Source organism: Podarcis tiliguerta, assembly GCF_965153285.1.
Source record: "Podarcis tiliguerta genome assembly, chromosome: 12".
Classification (NCBI taxonomy): domain Eukaryota; kingdom Metazoa; phylum Chordata; class Lepidosauria; order Squamata; family Lacertidae; genus Podarcis; species Podarcis tiliguerta.
In genome coordinates this window covers 36,358,224-36,380,173 of record NC_139545.1, presented here as the reverse complement: position 1 = coordinate 36,380,173, position 21,950 = coordinate 36,358,224, and the positions used below count along the sequence as shown (strand labels likewise).

Genomic DNA, 21,950 nt, shown 5'->3' with positions numbered 1-21,950 from the left:
TTCAATTCCTACAGACAATATGAATAGTTTAATTCCTATTAAAGTGTGACTGAAAATGCAGTTTGCATTCTAAACCTTACTATTATTTTTTTTAAAAAACCTTCCCTCCCGGAATCGCAGCCTGATCAAGGACCCTGGATATGTTTGTAAGATGTAAGGGGGAGCTTAAGTAGGTCTGATATTAAATTAAAAACTACATTCAAAAGGGATCCCAACTATTCCTAAAATACAGTTTGTTAATGTTGTGGAATGGTAGAAATTCTCTGCTCACAAGCTTCTTTGTTCTCTTAGTCTGAACACACACGCTCTCCCCACAGTCCACACACACACATTAGCTCACAGCTCAGTTCAGTGTAACTTCTCCCTCCACAGCAAAGCTGTGTCCCAAAGCATGTAAGACAATGCTGTCAGTTGGTGGGTCCTAAAAAACATGGTGCACCTTTTCCTCTATTTCATCAACCACCTAGGCTTGACTACAAGAACAGCCTTCTTCCTCTGAAGAAGAACACCATGGGGTGTTCAAGCTGCTGTGGCTAATCTTCTGGTGTCTCTGAGTCTGTTTTAATAGGATGAGGGGGAAATGAAATTTGCTTAGCAGCACATATTCTTTCATGTAGGATGGCCCCAAAAGAGGAAATGCATTTCCAAACAAAGAGGTCAGAAGAGGGCATAGATTTGCATAAAAATTACATATGCTAACTTTTCATTATAGAGCCAACTTATAAATAATTACTACAAGTCTGTTAAAAATGCAGCACTCTATAATGGGGGAAATAGTGACTAAGTTACCTGCTCAGGTACTATCCAGGTACTAACTGTTGATGGCTCCCAATCCCCCTTAGAATTCTTTGTCTGGACTTGGGCCAATCAGACCTTCATACAGGATGTCTTCAAAAGGGGGCTGTCTGCTGTAAAGTAGGCTATATAACTACAAAATGTCACTTGATTTCAACTTCACTGGAATGCTAATATGTTATGAAGTAATATTAATGTCTCACATTTGGATTGTCAGTTGTAAAAATACCAAATTTTCAGACTTACTCTAGTAATTAGGATGCTATAGATTATACTTGTGCCAAATTTTTCTAGCTACAGTAGAAACAATGTAACCTTTTTAGGGTACTTTTTTTGCCTGCTTGTTTAGAAGGAGAGATTTTGTCTTTCATACTTTTCTATAGGCAATGTGGCATAAACTACATGCTTTCTGTTTTCAGCTTTCCAGGTAGTTTAGAGGTGTCTTAACTACCGTATTTTTCGTCCCATAGGGCGCACCGGTCCATAGGACGCACCTAGTTTTTTTGGAGGGAAATAAAGGAAAATTTCCCCCTTTATTCCCCCCCCAAACCAGGTTGGGGAATCCAAACAGGTCGGGGAACAGCGGGATGGCGTGCTGTGCCTCCCCGCTGTCCCCCGAGCTTGCGGGGCTGGCGGCGGGGAGAAGCGTGCTTCAACCATGTCGGGCGACAGCGGGGAGACACGCTGCGCCTCCACGCTGCCCCCCGAGCTTGTCTGCCCGAAGCGCGGGGCGCTCTGCTTCTGCCCGCCCCGCGCTCCATGCAGCAGGCTGCTATCTGCAGCCTAGGGAGCCCTGCGGGAACTCCTGCGGGCTCCCCAGGCTTGCTGATAGCTTCCTGAAGCCTGGAGAGCGAGAGAGGTTGGTGCGCACCGACCCCTCTCGCTCTCCAAGCTTCAGCAAAAGCCTGTATTCACCCCATAGGACACACACAGATTTCCCCTTCATTTTTGGAGGGGGAAAAGTGCGTCCTATAGGGCGGAAAATACGGTAGTTCCATTTTGAAGAAGACATACAAGTGTTCCATTAGCAGATTTTTCTTTTAAAATTGCATTTTGGGCTGTATGTTTACTAGAGTTTAAGCTTCATGTCTTGGGTCATCTGAATGGCCTAAGCACAATGGCACAAGACACTAACCACAACAAAATTTCCTTCTGAGGCATTATCACAAATGGGTTTTGCATAGAAAAGTGGTTGAATGTTCCACAACAAGTTCTGGAAATATCTCAGGTATTGTGAACATGGCCAGATAGGTTTGTCAAGAGAGAAAGATCAGATGTTTCCAATTTTATTATTCGAGGGCTCTTGGCAGCTTTTGAGCAATCAGCCTGAAACATCGTTATTAAAACTGCAATAAAATGGTTCTGGTTTATTACAACTGTCTGCATTTGTTTGATCTGCTGTTCTTCATGAAGGTTCAGTATACAGTTTAACATGCACACAGCACTATGAAATAACCCTTTCAGCTTAAGAATGCATGAAGAAGAAAATGAGATTGGTTTAGCATGGATATGTGTGTAGTTCAAATGCAGCATATGCTAAAAAGCTTCATATTTTCATTGTACTGATGGATTCAAAATTGTCTTTTTAGGCATGCAGTTTGGAATCATTAAGTTCTATTATCCCAAACCAGTTGGGTAGCCATATGCATCTCTTGGCACGGGGAAAAAGATGTTGACTGGTTTCCCTATATTCTTGAAATAAAATAAAATGGAGAAGGAATAATAAAAATATTTGATGGGGCATTTACACCAGGATAAATTATATGAAAAGTATATTCAATTTGCTCTCTTAACCCTAGGTCATTAGTCATACATATCATTTATACTCTGAGAATCTATTTTACTTCATCACTCAACACCATGGTTTGTTGGAAAACGTCTTAATGGAAAACAGCTAGCCAAGTAAATCCTATCCCTTCCAAGAGAAAGAGAGGTCTTTTTTCACATTCTCTTCCAGGATTTGCATTAAAGTGACTAGAAGCTGGAGGCGCCACTACGAACAGACCTTGCAAGCCCAGCCCACAAAGAGGAATGCCCATTTACTTGCCTAGTCTTGGGACTCCAGTCATTTGCCACACTAAGTGCTGTGCCCACCCCATCCTTCAAAAAGAAGGTTATGGGGACATGCCACATGTTAGGTCAATGTCTTAGCTTGTGTTTGTTGTTGTTGTTTAGTCGTTTAGTCGTGTCCGACTCTTTGTGACCCCTTGGACCAGAGCACGCCAGGCACTTCTGTCTTCCACTGCCTCCCGCAGTTTGGTCAAACTCATGCTGGTAGCTTCGAGAATACTATCCAACCATCTCGTCCTCTGTCGTCCCCTTCTCCTTGTGCCCTCCATATTTCCCAACTTTCCCATCTTTCTTGCGTTTAGCTTCTTGTATACCTGCTGTATCCTGTAGCAGTACCTTGCTTATGTACCATTCTTATTTAAGCATTTAAGTTTTTTGATAGTCATCAAACTGGGAGTTCAAGTACTTCAGTGAGGGCTGGCACAGTTGTGCACCCAATTATATCATTGGTGTCTGATTTGACTCATGATTGGGCTTAGAATAAACTACTATAAACTACTGGATAGTAAAGATCGAACCTGGGAACATTCATGTTCTGTTACTGAGCTACTGCTTTCCCACCATACTGGAAAATACTTTATTCTGCCAAATTGGTTACAAATTAAAAAGAGGGAACTGTGATTTTCATCACTAATTTGATACTACTTTGAGCTTATTTTGAAGAGTCATGGGAACTGTGATTTGCCGAATGAAAGTAATGACCAATTTCACAGTGCAATTCATTTTCATATTTATTTATTTTAACATTGATATTGCACCTTTCTGCTAAGGAGCTCAAGTTGCCATACATGGTTCTTCCATACATGGTAAGCCTATACACACCAATCATATACACACTTCCTTGGGAATGTTCCAAGGAACTCATTTGTGCTTAGTAGCCTTAGTAGAAATCCACAGGATTGTACTGCACAGTTAGCAGACCTCTTCAGGCACTAACAATGACGGCTAAATTGCCACATGAAGGGAGGCTGCATGATGGGAACAAGCTCACTAGCTCCAGTCCTCTGTTACCATGCTTGCCACTTGTCATGAGTTGGAATAATAATAATAATAATAATAATAATAATAATAATAAATAATAATAATAATAATAATAATAATAATAATAATAATAATTTTATTAAATGTACCCCACCCATCTGACTGGGTTGCCCTGGCCACTCTGGGCAGCATTTAACATACATTTATACATAATAAAACATTAAATATTAAAAAGCTTCCCTGTACAAGGCTGTTTTCAGATTTCTTCTAAAGGTCATATATTTACTCATCTCCTTGACATCTCATTCCTTCTTTCCTATCATAAGTTCAATGTGATCTTGATTTCTGCACCAAAAGCAATCAAACAATGCTTGCAATCCAAAGATCCATTATTGGCATCAGCCTACAAGTCATGTCCATGTACAATGTGAGAAGGTTAGAAAGAATATAGTTAGAAGCAAGAGGGAGAACCAGCCTAATAGTAATCCAAGGTTCTGTAGCAGAAACATCAACCAGGGCCTCTGTGTCTGGATGTGAGTCATTTCAGGAAGCTAAAAAAAGAATGAGGCAGCAGTAAGAGAGCCAAATATATTAATATCTGGGACTGTGGGTGGGGCAGGCTGAGTCTTATGGGAAACATGACAAACTTCATTAGTAAAGACTTTTAAACCCAAGGTTTCTAAATATAAGATTCAAATCTGTAGTAAGCTTGGAGCATATTTTCAACTTCATCAAATGAGAAATACAGTTCCGAGATTTCAGCTCTTACGCCATCACTATAAAGAATTACTGGAAGTTTACATGCATAGAGTTTTGAAAGGAATCCTTCCAAGAAAAGAATGTTTGATGAACGCTTTCCTAAAAGCAGAAAGTCCTATTTTGGTTGGAAGTGGGTTTGGTACACAAGAGCTGCAAATCAACTTTAATTGTGCAACCTACATTTGCTGTTACATAATTGAATCCTACCCGAAATTAGCAGTAGTCCAGAAGCATCCAGAGACTTGATCCAGTAGTACAGCGCCATATTTATGAGCTAAGCTATCCAACTGTTGGACGCTGACAGAAAGTCAGTGTGGTGTAGTAATTAATGCAAGGATCTTTTGATATTGAAAGGCCAATGTAAAGTCTTATGAAAGCAGTTAGAGCACTTAAGAAGTTCATTAAAATGGCAATCTTTGAAGAAAGACCTGTACTTAACAGTACTGCAAAATCTCCTAAGGAGAGGAAGAGAGACATAAAATATTAATTAGCCCATAAAAGGCTGGTACTGTTTCACAGTAGTGGCTATAATTAAGATGGACCTTTCTGTGCAAAATGTTACACCATTTCTATATGTGACATTGAAATCACCTTTCCCTTACGTTCTTTATGTGAATGCCTGAAAATTGGGGGGAAGCAAGGGTATGTTCTGGCCAAAGAAGGTTTTATATTTGCATAACAGCGCAAACCTAAATGCACTTACTAAGGAGTATGTCCTCTTGTTACTTCTGAGTAAACGTGCATGTAATGTACTGTAATTTGTTCTTAAAGGGTAAAGGTAAAGGGACCCTTGACCGTTAGGTCCAGTTGCGGATGACTCTGGGGTTGGGGTGCTCATCTCACTTTACTGGCCGAGGGAGCTGGCGTTTGTCCACAGACAGCTTCTGGGTCATGTGGCTAGCATGACAAAGCCGCTTCTGGCAAACCAGAGCAGCGCACGGAAACACTGTTTACTTTCCCGCCGGAGCAGTACCTATTTATCTACTTGCACTTTGACGTGCTTTCAAACTGCTAGGTTGGCAGGAGCAGGGACTGAGCAACGGGAGCTCACCCCATCGCAAGGATTTGAACCGCCGACCTTCTGATCTGCAAGCCCTAGGCTCTGTGGTTTAGACCACAGCACCACCCACATCCCATTTTGTTTTAAATAACTACATAGGGATCTCAGTTCCTAGCGTTCCAGCCTGGCTCGCTGACAAAAGTTAATGTGCGTGCTTTCCCTCTGATTTCCCAGTCTTTCTCACTTGGAAATGTGATGCAGAATCATATTACTATATCCCACATGATCTGCAGGTCCTTGTTAAGAAGTGATTCATGTTCGGAATTAGAAGCTTAGGACCCAGTTCTGATCTTGCACATTGGTTTTTAAAGGTCATCTGAAAGATCACCTATAGCAGGCATGGGGAACTGGATCTTGCCAGTGGGGCAAATCTTATCTCCCTCACTTTCTAGGGTTCAACATTGATTAGCTGGATCTATCAATCACACAAGTAACAAGTAACAAGTAACAAGTCTCTAACTCAGCAGGGGTTTTAGACCCACCCATTGACTACCCTCACCTGGTTCTGAACTTACCCCCCCTAGCTTTCTGGTAGTTCTTCACGCTTGGTAATATTGGCAGGCTTCCTAGATTTCTTTGCCAACTTACAGACTAAACCTAGATGTCAACTTGTATATCCATTTAAAAATCATGAAAAGCACATTAGAGCATAGAACAAGAGTACCATGAAAATAAAAGATTCTCTTTATCACTTTAAGTTTGAAAATGGCTATGCACATTAGCTAGGTCAAAGTCTTAGCATGCCACATCTGAGACTGTTCTATTGAGATAGATTATGTATATGTGTATGTATATGTATATGTAATGGCTGTAGTAAAAGACAGAACTAAATGGCCTTAACATTTTGTACTTTGGCATGCAGGGGTTATGGGGCTGCTGAGCACCATAATAAGCCCAGACTAGATGGAAAACAATTTGTTTTCCATGACTTTACTGTATTTGCTAAAGATAGACCATGGAGAAACAGGAGAAATCATTGTTATCATTGACCAGTACTGCAATATTAAGCAAAAGCCATTCAGTTGATGGTACTCTATTCCATATACAGTGGTACCTCTGGTTAAGTACTTAATTCGTTCTGGAGGTCCGTTCTTAACCTGAAACTGTTCTTAACCTGAAGCACCACTTTAGCTAATGGGGCCTCCTGCTGCCGCCGCGCCATCGGAGCATGATTTCTGTTCTCATCCTGAAGCAAAGTTCTTAACCTGAAGCACTATTTATGGGTTAGCGGACTCTGTAACCTGAAGCGTATGTAACCTGAAGTGTATGTAACCCGAGGTACCACTGTACATACTTACTATGGGTAGCTGCTAATAATAGAAAATAGTAAAATAAGTGCTTATGGAAGTAACCTGTATATAGATGGCTACTGCTTGTAGTCAGTTTCTTAAGCTGGAAAAAGTGACAGTATGCTAAGTCTGCTTAATGCATGTCCCAAATTAAAATGGGGAATCAAGTGGTTGTTGCCTTACACGGAAACCAAATACAAAATAATAAGAACAAAATAAGGACATTGGAGAAGAAGAGGTAGCAAAGAGACTGAGAAGAAAAAGATATATAAGGATAGAAAACTGAGCTTTTTTAAAGCTGATTTATATGTATAGTTGTAAATTTAGATCCATTTCAGAAGAAATCCACACTATAAGTAATTTTTTTTAAGGAGGTGGAGGGTTAGGGCTTAGGTAAAATATTCAGTGCTTGGACCTGTAACAATCCATTGGGGGATTTAAATCTCACTCCTGGCTGCCGGAAAGGAGGTTCTAGTGTAAAAATCCACATTTGAATAAGAAAAATGGTGTTACACAAGTCCTTAAAGGAACCAGTTGTTGCACAGTCTTGAGATGCGCCACTTGTGCAACCACTCTACTTCTAATGTAATAACTCTTGGATCACTTCTAGATGACCTGTTTATTGAGCTTTTGTTTATGGAGAGATAAGATAATGTTGACTGTTTATTGAGCATTCATTCTGATTTGTTAGCAGGGAGCTTAGCTAATGCTTCAATGAAATCTCAAGCTTTCCTGTCACTTTCTTTTTTGCAAAAAAGTCCTATTTGGGGGCTTGGGCAGGTTTGTTGAGGTTGACCTAATCAACTATAAATGTGCAGTCTAAATTTAAAACTTAAAAATAGCCATTGTTTGGAAGCACCCTTAGAAGTTGTAGCTATGTATGCTCTGTCAACCTTAAACTGGGCCATAGCATTGCTCTTCAGCTACTAGAAATGCAGAAGTTGGAAGCCTTTCCTGTCAAAACTGCAAAAAAAGCAAAAAGCTCACATATCTATTTCTTTGATGCAGAGAGAGATGATGAGATAAAGGAGGACACTTTCTTAGAATTATCCCCAATGCAGGCACAATTAGATTGAAGCAAATTACTGTTCTGTTACCTAATATATGTTTTATGTTATTAGAGTATGATGATTGAACAGCACAGAAACAGCCAAAGATGGATTAAGATAATAGCATGGAAACTAGCCCTGAAGAAAAGACAGCATTATGCCATCCCTGAAATGGATAGCAAGTCCTATATGCCAGGGGACTGCTAAGGATCATACCAGAGCATTTAGGGGTCATGTTTTGAAATTTCCTAGATTAAAGGAAACTGAAATGTATCATTACGAGATGCAGTTATATACCTATTTGTTTCCATCTGGGCTAAATGAAGTTAGACATAGGGATGGGTGAATCTGTCAATTTCAGTTTCTTATTTTTCCAGTCTTAATTTCTCCAAATTTCCACATCAGTTTATGATTTTTAAAAATATATCCTTTTGAAAATTCATCAGGTTCTTTGTGTAAATTTCTCCTAATGTACACATTTTTACAACATAGTTTTCCCTAATATAATTCATTTTTGTATATTATCTTCAATAATATGTGTACATTTTGGTACACATTACTTGGCTGAAGAACTGAATTGCAAAATTCAGAGAATTACTAAAGGATGGTTCTGTTTTGGTTCACATAGTGTTTTTGAAAGTATGAAAGTATGAATTAGATCCCTTTAAGTGGGAACTGAATCAAATTTCTCTTCCATCCCTAGTTACACATTAATTCATCCTGCTCCATTAGTTCAAAGACTTTCAGAGGAGCTCAGAGTTTTAAAATAACTCTAAGAACAAAATGTAAAGCACAATAAATAGGTAAAAACAGTTGCAGTGGTACAATCAACAGAAATACATACACCTCTGTGGATAAAAATACTGAAAAATATGACGTGTATCTGGCTCCTTCTGCAAGGTTCAAGGTATTACATGACAGAGATATGTTGTGTGTGTGGCAGGGGGAGGTTCTCTTAACCCAAATTTTAAGCATCCTTCATTAAGATTGCAATCTGATCCATGCATACATTTGTGTTGTAAGATGGCAATCCTGAATCGCTAGGATTCATTTTTACGTCTGAATCAAAATATAGCTTTGATTCCTGGATCAAAATTTTGTAATGAGAATTGAGAGTTGTGAAATTAAATTATTTTTTCTTTTTAAATGGTCAAAATTTAAGTCCTTAAGGTTCCACAAAAAAGCTTATGGCATCAAGACATCGCAGGGTGGGATGAAAAACGGCAGTTGGTTTTTTTAAGTGACAAAAATATTGGTGGGCAGATATGCTCTATAAGCCGTGGTTAGCCACCCCTAATACCCATAATTTAACGGAAAATGTCATTTTATAGCCATGATGGGTAGCATAGAATGTGATTATGTAGTATGTAAAGAGAACTGAACCCCTGGATTGTTAAGCCCAGTCAAAGGCTACTATGGGGTTGCGGTGCTCATCTCGCTTTCAGGCCGAGGGAGCTGACGTTTGTCCACAGACAGCTTTCCTGGTCATGTGGCCAGCATGACTAAACTGCTTGTAGCACAGCAGAACACCGTGATAGAAACCAGAGCACACAGAAATGCTATTTACCTTCCCACTGCATTGGTACCTATTTATCTACTTGCACTGGCGTGCTTTCAAACTGCTAACCCCAGAACCCCAAACCCCAAATCACTGGCCCCCTCTCCTGAATCAGCCTTCAGTTCCCCTGCCTTCGTCACACGCTCGTCAGAGCCCTGCCAGTCCCTGACAGCAATAGTTTGGTTGACCATGGGCTTGTCCACATGGTTACATGTGTATTTGAAACTGCTTATGTCTCCATCTAATTAGCAGCATTCATATCAGGCTGGTGGGTGGGCAGGTGGGTATCCAAGGCTTGTGAAGGAACAGCAGCCCAGGCCAGTCAGTGAGCAGCCAGACAGTTGGGTAGCCCAGGCTACCAAGTGGAGGTTTTACTAGATCTAAGGGGAGGGGAGAGGTGGTAGTTTCGGCAAGGTTTAAAGGAAGGAAGGTAGCTTTGAAGAAGGAGCACAGGGATGGGGGTGTCTTTGTCAAGGAGTAAGGAGATTGAGGATGTCTGTGGCAAGGTATGAAGAAAGGAGTGGGTGGCTTTGGTGAGAAGGTTAAGTGGAGTTGGCAAATAAAGCAAGCAGGGATGCAGCCCCCAGTTCTTGATAAAGTTTTACACATATTAAAATATTAATGGTAGTTTATTTTACTAAAGTTGCTTGAAATCATTAGGGTTGCAATTGTGTACACAAAAGCTTGGGATTAAGCCTCACTGAAGTCAGAAGGACTTACTTCCATGTAGACCAGGCTTCCTCAACCTCAGCCCTCCAGATGTTTTGGGACTACAGTTTCCATCATCCCTGACCACTGGTCCTGCTAGGTAGGGATCATGGGAGTTGTAGGCCAAAAACATCTGGAGGGTCGAGGTTGAGGAAGCCTGATGTAGATATACATATACTAATTGCACTGTAGGCCAGTTTAGTTTGTGATCATTGTCCTGATGGTGTGCTTTAGAAGATTTGGCAGAGAGAAATCATTTTTCTTTGTACATTTTCCTTTTGGTGTATTTCCAATTGTTGAAGATAAAACTATGTCCTAGTTCATCATCAACAATCCATTTAATACATGGGGCAGGTTTTATCTCTTGGTCCTCCTTGCCTCTAAGGAATATACTTGCATTGTTACATTGCAGAATTCTTGGAGGCACTCGCTAATTACAGGAAATGTTTTAATGTCAACATATTCTGATTCTATATTTAAAAAATTAAGGGCAATGTTTAAAAATAACTTAAGGGAATTGCAATCCTTAAACATCCTGGTTGAGTTAATAAATGTTAAGTATGGGTTGTAGTGACTGATGTACCTACACTTAACTTGTTTCTACCTCGATACATAGAGGTAGAATTGCCATTCCAAATGCTTAATGACAAGTTATACTCTTATAATCCAGAGAACCAGGAGTGAATTTGTATCAGTGTGGTTCAATGAACTCTTGTGGAACTAGTAGTGGAAGATGTGTCGTACAATGCAGCAGCATGATAAATTGAAGATTGCATTATTGTGTAAGAAAAATGATAAATATAGGTAGTGTGATATAAACAAGTGAGGTATAACAAGTGGGAAGTTCACATGTACCCCTCACATGTTTTGAAACAATGGGATAGCCTCACGCACCATGTCTACACTTCCTGCCACCTATAGCAGCAATGCTTCCCTGTCATTCAACTATTTGGATGGCATAGAGAAAGGCTTTCCACCCATGCTGATTTATGTGGAGAGTTCTTCCACATGGGGAGGGACTCTGGCTCAATTAATGGTGGAGGTAGGACTATTCCACATTTCTGTATAGTTGTTTTCACATCCATTTATTTCATATATTTGTATACTGCTTAATACTTAAAATCATCTCTAAATAGTTTAGGGGGGGGGGAAATACAACATAACAATAAAACTGAGAAATAAAAATACAATATTAAACAAAAGTGTGATACAATGTAATAAAGCAATAACATCCCAAAAACAAAAACCTACCAGCATATTTTGAAACATATTTAAAGTCAGGGGCCCCCTCCCTCTTACCTGACTTACAAAATACTCAAATTCTGCCTTGCATCTAGACAAATCATAAAATACTGAAGTTTAGTGCGTGTGTAGAATGTATTTATTTGGGGAAGGAATCAGCAGTTTTAATGTGCAAGAACTGAAACTTAAGGAAATACAAATATTACCTGTGGAATAAGATGTAGTAGGACATCTCCAGAAAGAATTCCTACAGCTAACCCCACAAATAGCTGTAAAATGAGGGTGTAACATTCTTGACAGGAATTAAATAGAATGAGAGTTGTGCCAAACATAGATCCAGTTGTCATAAGTAAAACTGCAAGAGTGCTATAGCCATATTGTATTGAAGAAAAGATGAAAGCAATGCTAAAAATAATTCTTGCATTTCTGTTGTTAAATTAACTTGAAAGCTCAGATTTTGAAATCCAATTGTCAAATAAAAAGGGGGCAAAGAAGCACTTCATAAAGTGAAAGTGAGTTCCATGAATTTCAACAGCATTTCCATTAAATAGGATTTTTGCCTGACCCAGGGTACAAACCATAGGTCAGAGCTCATATATGCTGGGAGGATTAGGCAAGACTGTGATGTAAGGCAGATGAAACAAAGCACAGCACAGCACAGCAAAGCAAAGCAGAGAGGCTGAACAAATGAGCAGGTCATCTTGCAGTAGGCAAAGTAAAATTGGGAAAACAGGATCAAGTGAATCTGAAGATTATATGTTAGCTATGCCTAATGTAAGATAATACACTAAACCATTGGAGGCAAATGTAATGCTTGAATATATGTGCGTCTTACAAGTAGAGAAAAGGTGACAGAATCAGTACTTTTGTTACCTCGATGCTCATTCAAAACATTAAAAAATAGTATATGCAATCGTTGTACTGTTAAATAGTGAGAAATGAGACAAGGTGGAGAATGGATTAAAAGTCATATCACTTTTTTATTCCTGAAAAATAATGTATTGTATCAAAATAAATAAATAAAAATTTAAAAATTGTCCAGTAGCACCTTAGAGATCAACTAAGTTTGTTCTGGGTATAAGTTTTCATGTGCATGCACACTTCTTCAGATACCTGACTTTTCATGCAAACTTATTTGGTCTCTAATGGCTTTTATTTTATCAACTACTTTCTTGAATATTGATGGCCTAATTGTATGGCATTTTATCTGAAGGAATAAAATTTTGTTTCTTAAATTAATTAGCAGTTGCAAAAACTTCTACCATCTGTTACTAGTGACAAATAATGTTTTTTATGTAAGTGTGAAAAACAGAAGATACAATTTAGTAACAGCATGAAATATATCACTCTTAGCAATTACTTTCTCAAAGGAAGATGCTCATGTCATTAATGAGGCAATTAAGAGAAACAAGAATAAAGTGTGTTTAGAAAAAATGGCTCTCTCTAAAGATGCTTTCAGAATTACTAGTCGACCTAGAAACCATGTAAATCTTGTTTTTTGTCTTATTCCTGCCAATTTAATCCCATAGATAAGACAGTTTGATTTCACCCTGTTTACTTGGTTTGAGGGTATGATTCTATGAGGGTTAAACTATAGTACAGAGAGGAGGCTCTCCAGATAATAGACTCCAGTTCTCATCAGCCCCAGCCAAAGATATGAAAGCAAAGATATATTTGGAAATCTACCTGTTATATGGAGTTCATTAATACTGTTTGAAGAATTTATGGTGAAGGTAAACATGCAGGCCATGCAGGGCCAACCTGAGAATGGCAGCACCCTGCTGGGGAATGGTACTTTCATCAGCACTACTAATGTTCAGAAAAGCAGCTTTCCTTTCCAGAACCCTTATGTGTACACACTGAAAACAGAAGAAAATTGGATGAGTATTTTTAATGTATTATTTATCAAGAGATTCCTTTACCACCATTCACCAAAACGCTCATAGGATGTTAAAAAGAAGAAGTAAATATACAAACATACGGTAACATTTAATTAACTTAATCACACTGTAGTACAAATAATGATATTCAAAAGACACATGAGAGCATTTTCATAAATGGGGCTTAAAGTTGTCTCCTGACTGAGAGTATTTTGCAAGAAGCATTCAAGTTGAACAATTAAAATGGATTAAAGTGCTGTGCTGCCCTAGCACAACAAATCCAGTTGTGTTTTTTTAAAAACAAAACAAAAACAAACCAGGCTTATTGCTGTTAGCAAAATGACAAGGAAATGCACTTAGAAGTGTGGGGTGAATGAATGATTAGTGGAAAGGTATATAAACACCATTCAAGGAAATCAGGATGAATGCTTAATAAAGACCAGATAGTCTAATTTCTACGTAAGCTTTGTGCAAGAAAACCAAAATGAATGCACAATAAATGGGTCATCTGTAGGAGTATCAGTCTACAATGCAAAAGTACAAACTATGTGTGTTGGAAGTAGTGATGAACACAGAGATTAGAATTCAGAAGTACAGGAGTACAAATTCTTGCAGGTACAAATGAGTGTGGCCTCTCTACTGTTGCAACTATCTGTTACCCTTTCAGGATGGCTACAATGAGAAAGCTTGCTAGCTGCTGCAACATCTATTAAATAGTATCATTGTGGGCACCCAGACATTGGGGAAACTACATTTTTCTGGTGTTGGGGGGAGAATGAGGCTTGTGGCTGTTGTTCAACAGCAACATATATTAATTCTAACAGCCAGTTTAATAATCCTGCTTCTTGTTTTGTGATGATCACATGCAGTCTAAAGGAACCTGCAAATTGGCCTTTAAATTGAATGTTTAATCAAGGAGAATGGGATGTTCTCCATTATATAAAAGAAAGCTATTTTACTCACTTTAGATACTGAGCAATTCACAAACCTTTTAGCAGTCAGATATAAAACAGATTAACTAGCAGAGAGTTGATCCATAGAACCCCAGCCTCAGGAAAGATATTTTGAATACATTTCCAACTACAGTATTGCTGTGGTGATTTTGCCCCATCCTGACAGACATAAAATGGATGAGGTTCTTATGGAAAATAATGCAAGGTTTGGCCAGCATTCTAAATTTCCAGTTCATGCCCACTTTTGCCACTGCTTTTCATCTACAGTACATACAGTTGAAAAGCTCATTGATAAAGCTGATAAGCAAATTTCATTTTCTATGAACTTCATTGCTTTGTGTTGATTTCATGTTTCACCATATCCTTGAAGTTTGGGCAGCACTGCCCATCAAATGTGTTTAGTGATTTTAATTAAAAAAAAGTGATGGTGTAAAAAAAAAAAAAGGTAATACCCTTTGTAGCTGCCATTGTACTTTAGGCATGCGTGCGTACCAGCTAGCTACAGTACAAGAATCTGCTCATCATTTTACCTGTGCATTCCTTCAATTTACTTTTACCTGGTATTCAGATATTTTTAAATGTTTCCTTTTTGATTCCACTACATCTTCAGTTTCATTCTTCTTCACTAAAATAGACTTCTTCACTAAAATAGACTTCTAAATCTCCTCCTGCAACTAATTTCAAAGTGGCTGGTTCAAGGCACTATGAATAAAAAAAAACCCCACATAAAATTTAAAACACGGCTCAGCAGCAAATCTCAATTAATATTAGAAAGGGTACACATTACTGCCTCAGGTCTTGAATGTTACCCGCAAGTTTTGCTGCAAAACAAGCAGGCGAGTCTGGATGAGCCAACAGAGGTATACTCCAAAAGAAAGACTCCAAGTTTTCTGATTTGTTAGCACACTCTTCATCAGTGGTTGGTGTCCATTGGGACTTATAAGAGCTAAGGGCAAGGAGACCAACAGCAGGTGGAGCCAAAGGCAATGACTAATTCTAGTTTTGTCACCATCATGCTCCCTGCTGAGTTCTACAGGGACAAAGCTGAGGCTGAGGAAGATGGCAGCAACTAATCATAAATAAGAAGGCAGGTTGGCTGAAGGCAGAACTACGTTGCTGGAGAGGGTTGTAGGGCTGCGATTATATCCAGATTTTTCCAGACATTATGGGGATTTCAAAGGTGAAATTAATTTCTGGGGAGGAATTTCTTAGACAAGTCAGCATCTTTTTAGGTGTCCTGGTTTTTACTTTTTGAAATATGGCAATCCTATCCATTTGCCCTTATGGATCAGCCTCCACTGCTCCTCATCAGAACCCTTTGCTGTGCCTAAAAAGAAAAACTCTTTAAAAGAAGTTGCCTTTTATCAACTATCTAAACTCAGTATTGCCCACTCTGGCTTAAAGTAGCTCTTCACGGACTCAGGCACCATTTTCTCACACCGCCTGCTCCTTGATCTTTAAATGAAAAACAAACACATAAAATTGGAACCAGGGACTTACCACATGCAAAGTATGTGCAAATGCAATTATGATTCATCGCTTCTTCATTTTCTCCCTTCCCAGAAGGGAACAATTGGTTATTACATCTGATGAAGAATATACCACACTCAAAATGCATTTAGCAGTTTGGAGAGGTTCTGTAAACAGAAGCAATTTGTTCAAGCACCTCTTAAAGTTTATCTCTGTTTGTTGGGCTGAAAATTGGTGCTGACCTCCTTCCTTTCCTCTCCTTAGACTTCACCCCAGTTACTCTTGTACCTGCTTTTTTCACCACAGCTACCACTTCCTGGCTACTACCGTTTTAGCAGCCATGGTGTTAGGTTATGATGCAGGGTTCTGGAAGTGGCATCAGTAGTGAGGTAGAAAAACTGTGTGATGAGGTCTTTCTTTATTGTTGCATTTTGGGAGTTAATATCTAATGCTTAAGCAGCAGAAGAAGAATTTGCTGAAAGCTATCTGGTAAACTTCATAGCTGTGTTGGAATTTGAACCTGTGTTTCCCACCTGCTCCTCAGCCACACCCAGTGGTGCCCCCTTGAATAAAATAGGAGGGGTAAGCCCCACCCTGCATAATCAATCACATGATGCGGCACATGCACCCTATTTGAATGGCAATACCCATCAACTTTGGGGGGGGGGACCCAGGCCCCTCAAATATTTTATTGGGGGAGCGAAGACCCCTTGGCCCCTAGGAGTTGGCTTCTATGGCCACACCCCTTACCATGTCTAAATGCTCTATACCAGCAGTGGGGAACCTTAGTTCTGGGGACCAAATGCAGCCCTTCAGAACTCTGGCCCTTGGGACTCTCCTTAGATCATGCCCCTTCTCAGCCACATATTTAATGCCCCCTTGCTCTAAACACTGTCTTACATTGGTTTTTAAAAAGTCTAAGAACAGGTGTTATACCCTCCAAAATCTGACAGACAGAAAGGACATGCTTGTAATAGGCAGTATACTCTAAGGGCCCAACTAGATGACATCCTTTTCATCCAAATACCATTTATTTGAATGACATTCTAAAAGACTGTTAATCTGAATCACCGGCACATTACCAACATTTTGAACTTGAGGCTTGCAGGAAATGGCAAATGGATCTAAGATAATTTTGGTTATATATTTAGCTCTGCAAAATAAAATAGCTTAGGAAGTTCCAGAGAACCATTTTAGTGTTTGTGAATCCCTTTCTAGTGTCTATGTAAGTGTTACAGTTGAAGCAGAAAAAACTAAATGGTAACAAATAAATGTACACATGTACCTGAAGAATATAGTACATCTGTTGAAAACAACATATAAAATGAATAAATATATAAATAGCAACACAATCCTTCTTTGCTGAGATGAGAAGTGAATCACATGAAAATGCTGTGCTTACTAAGTTATCCATACAATTTTCCATCTACCACTTGACTCACTGACCAGATTACAGTCCTCTTGCACCCCCCCAATCCTTTGTGGACATAAAGTTCTCTCCAGTATTTTCTTGATAATTTCTCCTCTTTGGTTCTGGTGGTGTTCACTATAGTTGTTAACTGACATGATACCTAAATCAACTTTCAGATACCTGTGGTGAGAGGCAGAGCTGTTGTCTTCCTTCAGTTCTTTATCAGGATGCATTCCTTCAGTATTTGGTCCAAATATAAAAGTCAAAGATACTATCCAAAGAATGAGACAGGTAGTCAGGAAACATATTTCCTCCCGTAGTCTGTGTTTGCGTTGGTGGTGTTGAATTCTGGTTTGCAGTTCACAGCTTTAAACTTGAAACCTGAAGAATTTATACAATAAAGGGGGGAACCCTCAATTAGAGTGGCTGCAATATGTTTGGAAGGATTTATATGGTTGGCTAAGCTGATTTGCAGCGACAAGCTGTTTCTGAACAATGTGGGGGTCTGCAGGGAAACAGCAGGAAGCTAAGTTGACTGTGGGTAGAATGGTTCAGTAGCATTACAAAGTAAAAGGGTGACTCAAATGGATCATTCCTCTCCCCCATCCCCAACAACCATAATAAAATCCTTGTAGTAAATTGCTCCATTCTTCATTAACCAATTTGATAATGGTAGGCTTCTGTGATAAGTTTATGAAAAGGTTTTATGTTTCTCTTTCACTGCATAATGTCAGGAGGACTAGGAAAATTCAATGAAGATTGCATATTAGTATAAGAGCTCTGCAAGTGTACATACGTACCAGTTTCCAGTCACTTCCAGTCACAACAAAGAGCTTGAACCTATGAGCCTCTGAACTAATAGAAAACAGCAGGTTCTATTTTACCTGTGTTGAAGCATCTCTGCTTTGGTCTACATTTATGGAAGAATGAGGTGGTATTCTGCACTACACAGCTTCAAACTGTAGGTGTGTATTCTGGATTTGAATGTTTCTAAATGAGAGAAGGTGAAGAACACTATTCCAGCACTTTGTTGTGCTGGTTTTCTATTCACAAAGGCATAGGACTGTATTAAAAATGTGATCACCCACCCACAGACTGAGTGGTACAGTCCAGAACACCACCTCATCATAACTTCTCAGTCACTGCAGTTCTAGTGCTCTGCCCTTCCCACAAACACACATAATACTGCAACATCCAGTTTCTTTATGTATTACATTTATGTCTCACCTTTCCTACAAGGAGCTCAAGGCAGCATACATGAAATTGCATCCCAGTTTATCTTCACAACTATCCGTAGCTTAGGCTGTGAGAAAGTTATATGCCCTAGATCATCCAATGAGCTTCATGACTGAGTGGGGATTTGGATTTGATTCTCCTTGTCATACACACTGTCAGGGGCTGGACTGAGTCATACACACTGTCAGGGGCTGGACTGAGGTAGAATGGTGGGAACCGTGCCTCCCATTCCAGCACCTTCCCGAGAAGAGGAAGATAGTATTGATTTAGAACAGTGGTTTGCAGAAGGTTCAGAGGCTACAGAGGGGAGAAGCTGGGAAATATTGGGGAATAGCAGGAAGAAGAAGCACCAGGGGAGAGACAGCTAACAGACTCAGTGTCTCTTGAAAGCATTCCTGATCCCTACTCTCCCAGAACAAGGTGTGCCTTTAGGGTGGTAGAACAGAAAACTCAAAGGCAGAAAGCACAGGTCAGTCAGCGCAGGGGTGACGTAGAATAGGGGAAACTGATGTGGTGGAACTTTACTTACAGCAATGCCATTTACTAAGAGAGACCTCATTCCTTAGTCTCTCTCTTTGAATATTGAATAAACTCTTTTTGTTTTTCCACTTCTTGGCATCCCACCGTAAAAGGGATAGGATTCCCTGAAGCCTTGACACTAACCACTACAACACACACTGGATTCACATTGGACTTAAGATTATCTTTATTGGCCTCAGAACCAAAGACAAAGTGAAGACAGTTGTCATGTTGTTTTCATCAAAATAGAACCTGTACAAACACTTGTACAACACTTATTTAAGATAGTATGTCATTGCACGTTTGTAGAATGTCATTGCCTCCTCATTTTTTAAAAAATCAGTTAGTCTCTACACATCTATAGACAGAAGATGAGTTTCCATGTAAGAGGACCAACAAGTATGATTTTCAGACGAGGTTGACTCCACACTTCTTGTTTAGCAGTTAAGCCATAGAGCATGACATCATTTTTAAAATTCATTTATTGTTTGTACCTACACACCCACTGCCAAAAACAGACACAAATACTTTTAAAATGTGAGGAAACACCTGCTTCTAGTTGCATGCAGTTTTCCTCCCTGCAGAAAAAAATCACACCAGTGAACTTTTCATTATCCAAAACCATTCTTTCTCTAAATTTAAAGAACAAAGAATTCTGTGGTACGTAACAGACTAACAAACTTACTAAGACGTAAGCTTTTAAGGGCCACAATCCATTTCATCAGATGCCTGAAGTGTAATCCTGAATTAGCAAGCTTGCATACACATGGTGGTGGTAGTGAAGAATGTAAAACAGTGAGATTAGAGGGAAATGATATATATATATATATATATATATATATATATATATATATATAGCAGACTAACACCACATTTTGCTTAAAGTTATTAATGTTCTCATCATGCTGAAAAGAACCTTGCAAATATGTAATTTTATCAAAACATGATTAGAAATGTATGAAGATTCGCTTGTGCCCATGCCAGGAAACTCCTATAGACATACAATTTATTCTATATCTAATTCCAGATACCGCAAAGGACATCGCTTTTTTCTGGGAGGACGCAGGGGGAAGCATACCCCTAAGTGTGGCCTCATTGGGGGGCAGTATTTAAATATGAGTAGGAAAATGACAGTACCCCTAAACATTTTTTTAGAAAAAAAAGCACTGGCAAAGGACATCGCTCATAAAATGTCCTTCATCCCAATACAATATACCTTCTGTATAAAAAGACAAACTTTTGCTTTGAAATAGGAAGTTTGGCCTACTGTAGCCAATAATAATAACAATTTATTATTTATACCCTGCCCATCTGGCTGGGTTTCCCCAGCCACTCTAGGTGGCTTCCAGCAAAAAATTAAACATTAAAAGCTTCCCTAAACAAACACATCAATGTATGCATGCATCCCTTTACTGGAAGCATCCTCCATACAGCATTCATGCCTATTATACACAACATCAGACCTGATTTACTGTAAAAGAATGTAGGTTTCATTGCGAAATAAAGCAGTGCTAAGAAGCTATAAAAGTAGAAGCAGCTAATAATGCCTGCCAAAACAGTGCCTGGCGCACAGTCAGATGGCAAATTAACAACTGTGTGGATGTTGAAAAAGGGCTTTTGATGATTAAAAATAGTTTTAGTTTTAGGGTGGCACCAGGAAAGGATTTAAAACTGAAAAAATGTTAGAAGGAAACCCCCATCTTGAATTCTCTCCTCTTACCTTTGCTCTGGGGGATAAAAGGGAGGACTGTGTATCTTTAGCTTTGTGGCCTTTTGAATCCCTCAAAGTATTAAGCTGCTGGGAAGCCCAGTGTTTTTTAAATTCCTTGGCTCTGCTCTGCAAGCCAGAGAGGATTAGTTTATTCCTGCTTTGAAAAGTTTCTGGTTGCTATGGAGAGAGTTGTACTTAAGGTAACAAGGGAGGTGGATAGACATTTTGTACAAGTTCTTCCTGGCAGGTTTCAGAAAGTACATTGTAAAATATAGCTAACTATTTTAAGTGTATATCTTATGCAACTATATCCTAGTTAGATACATATCTGCAGAACAATTTATCCATTAAAAATTATAAAGTAATCAAGAAGCACTTCTATCTTTTAAATGATATTTTCCTGCAAAAGAAAAAAAAGTATTGAAAATGTAAATGCTTTCTATTTCATTCACAGAATGTCTAGATTCCAGGCCCTCCTCCACTCCTTAAAGTAAGAATAACTTAAGAAAGAAATCTCTATATCCATTTTTATTATTTGGGCTCCTTCCAGGCAACCCATTTACCGGTAGCAAACATTCATCCTGATTTGTTTGCAGGGAGAGTAGATGACATTGGCTATTTATCAAACATTCGTTCTGATTTGCTTACAGGGAGGTTAGATGATGTTGGGTCAATGCCAATGTTATTCCACTCTTCCCAGTACATTTCCCCCCCAAAAAAATCCTTCTTGCAAAAAGTCTCCCATCTTTTTGGGGAAGTGGGTTGTTCTGCAATACGTTCAAATCAATATCTCCTGCCTGAGTGGTTCTACTTTCTGTTATCCTGTGTGTTTTGCTTCTGTAACTGGATACACTCTTATGAGCTGAAGTTTTGGAACCTGGGGATCCAGAAAGATCCTGTGCGCTTTTGAACCTCAGTAAACTATTACTGAATAATTCTACTGCCTGAGTGTATATATTTTATTTTGAACTTTGCACGGGAGTAATTCCACACATCATATTTTGACTCCCTCCCCCCTTGAATTTTAAAGGTGTGGCTTATTTGCAGGTGCGGCTTATATTCGGGCTAATACAGTAAACACCATGAGTTAGATTTAGATTTGCTGTGATTCAGTTGATGCTCTCACTGGAGCAAGAGTGAAGGTGATCTTCACAAATACTTCCTTAGCTCTACATGGGAAAACAGGAATTGGGGGAACTCAGGTGAAGTCTGAAGTCTAAATGGAAGCATAAACAATGTTGCTTCTTCCACCATTCCAC

The 21,950-nt window shown here is 39.1% G+C and overlaps 1 protein-coding gene across 1 annotated transcript; it reads right to left on the bottom strand.

Moving 5' to 3' along the window:
- Positions 1-4,011: 4,011 nt before the first annotated feature.
- Positions 4,012-21,404, bottom strand: SLC39A12 (solute carrier family 39 member 12). Its single transcript, XM_083407196.1, has 6 exons — positions 20,701-21,404; positions 17,231-17,606; positions 13,273-13,370; positions 11,718-11,937; positions 4,894-5,070; positions 4,012-4,397 (listed from the first exon to the last, which is right to left on the bottom strand). Exons 2-6 carry the CDS (start codon positions 17,456-17,458, stop codon positions 4,257-4,259), a joined length of 864 nt encoding a protein of 287 aa, XP_083263322.1. The 5' UTR covers positions 17,459-17,606; positions 20,701-21,404; the 3' UTR covers positions 4,012-4,256.
- Positions 21,405-21,950: the final 546 nt, after the last annotated feature.

Coding starts and splice junctions, on each gene's coding strand:
- SLC39A12 (XM_083407196.1), bottom strand. CDS start 17,458: ATGCATCCTGATAAAGAACTGAAGGAAGACAACAGCTCTGCCTCTCAC. Junction 13,371..17,230: donor CAAGTGGTAGATGGAAAATT/GTATGGATAACT, acceptor TTCTGTTTTCAG/TGTGTACACATAAGGGTTCT. Junction 11,938..13,272: donor CAGGGTGCTGCCATTCTCAG/GTTGGCCCTGCA, acceptor ATTTAACAACAG/AAATGCAAGAATTATTTTTA.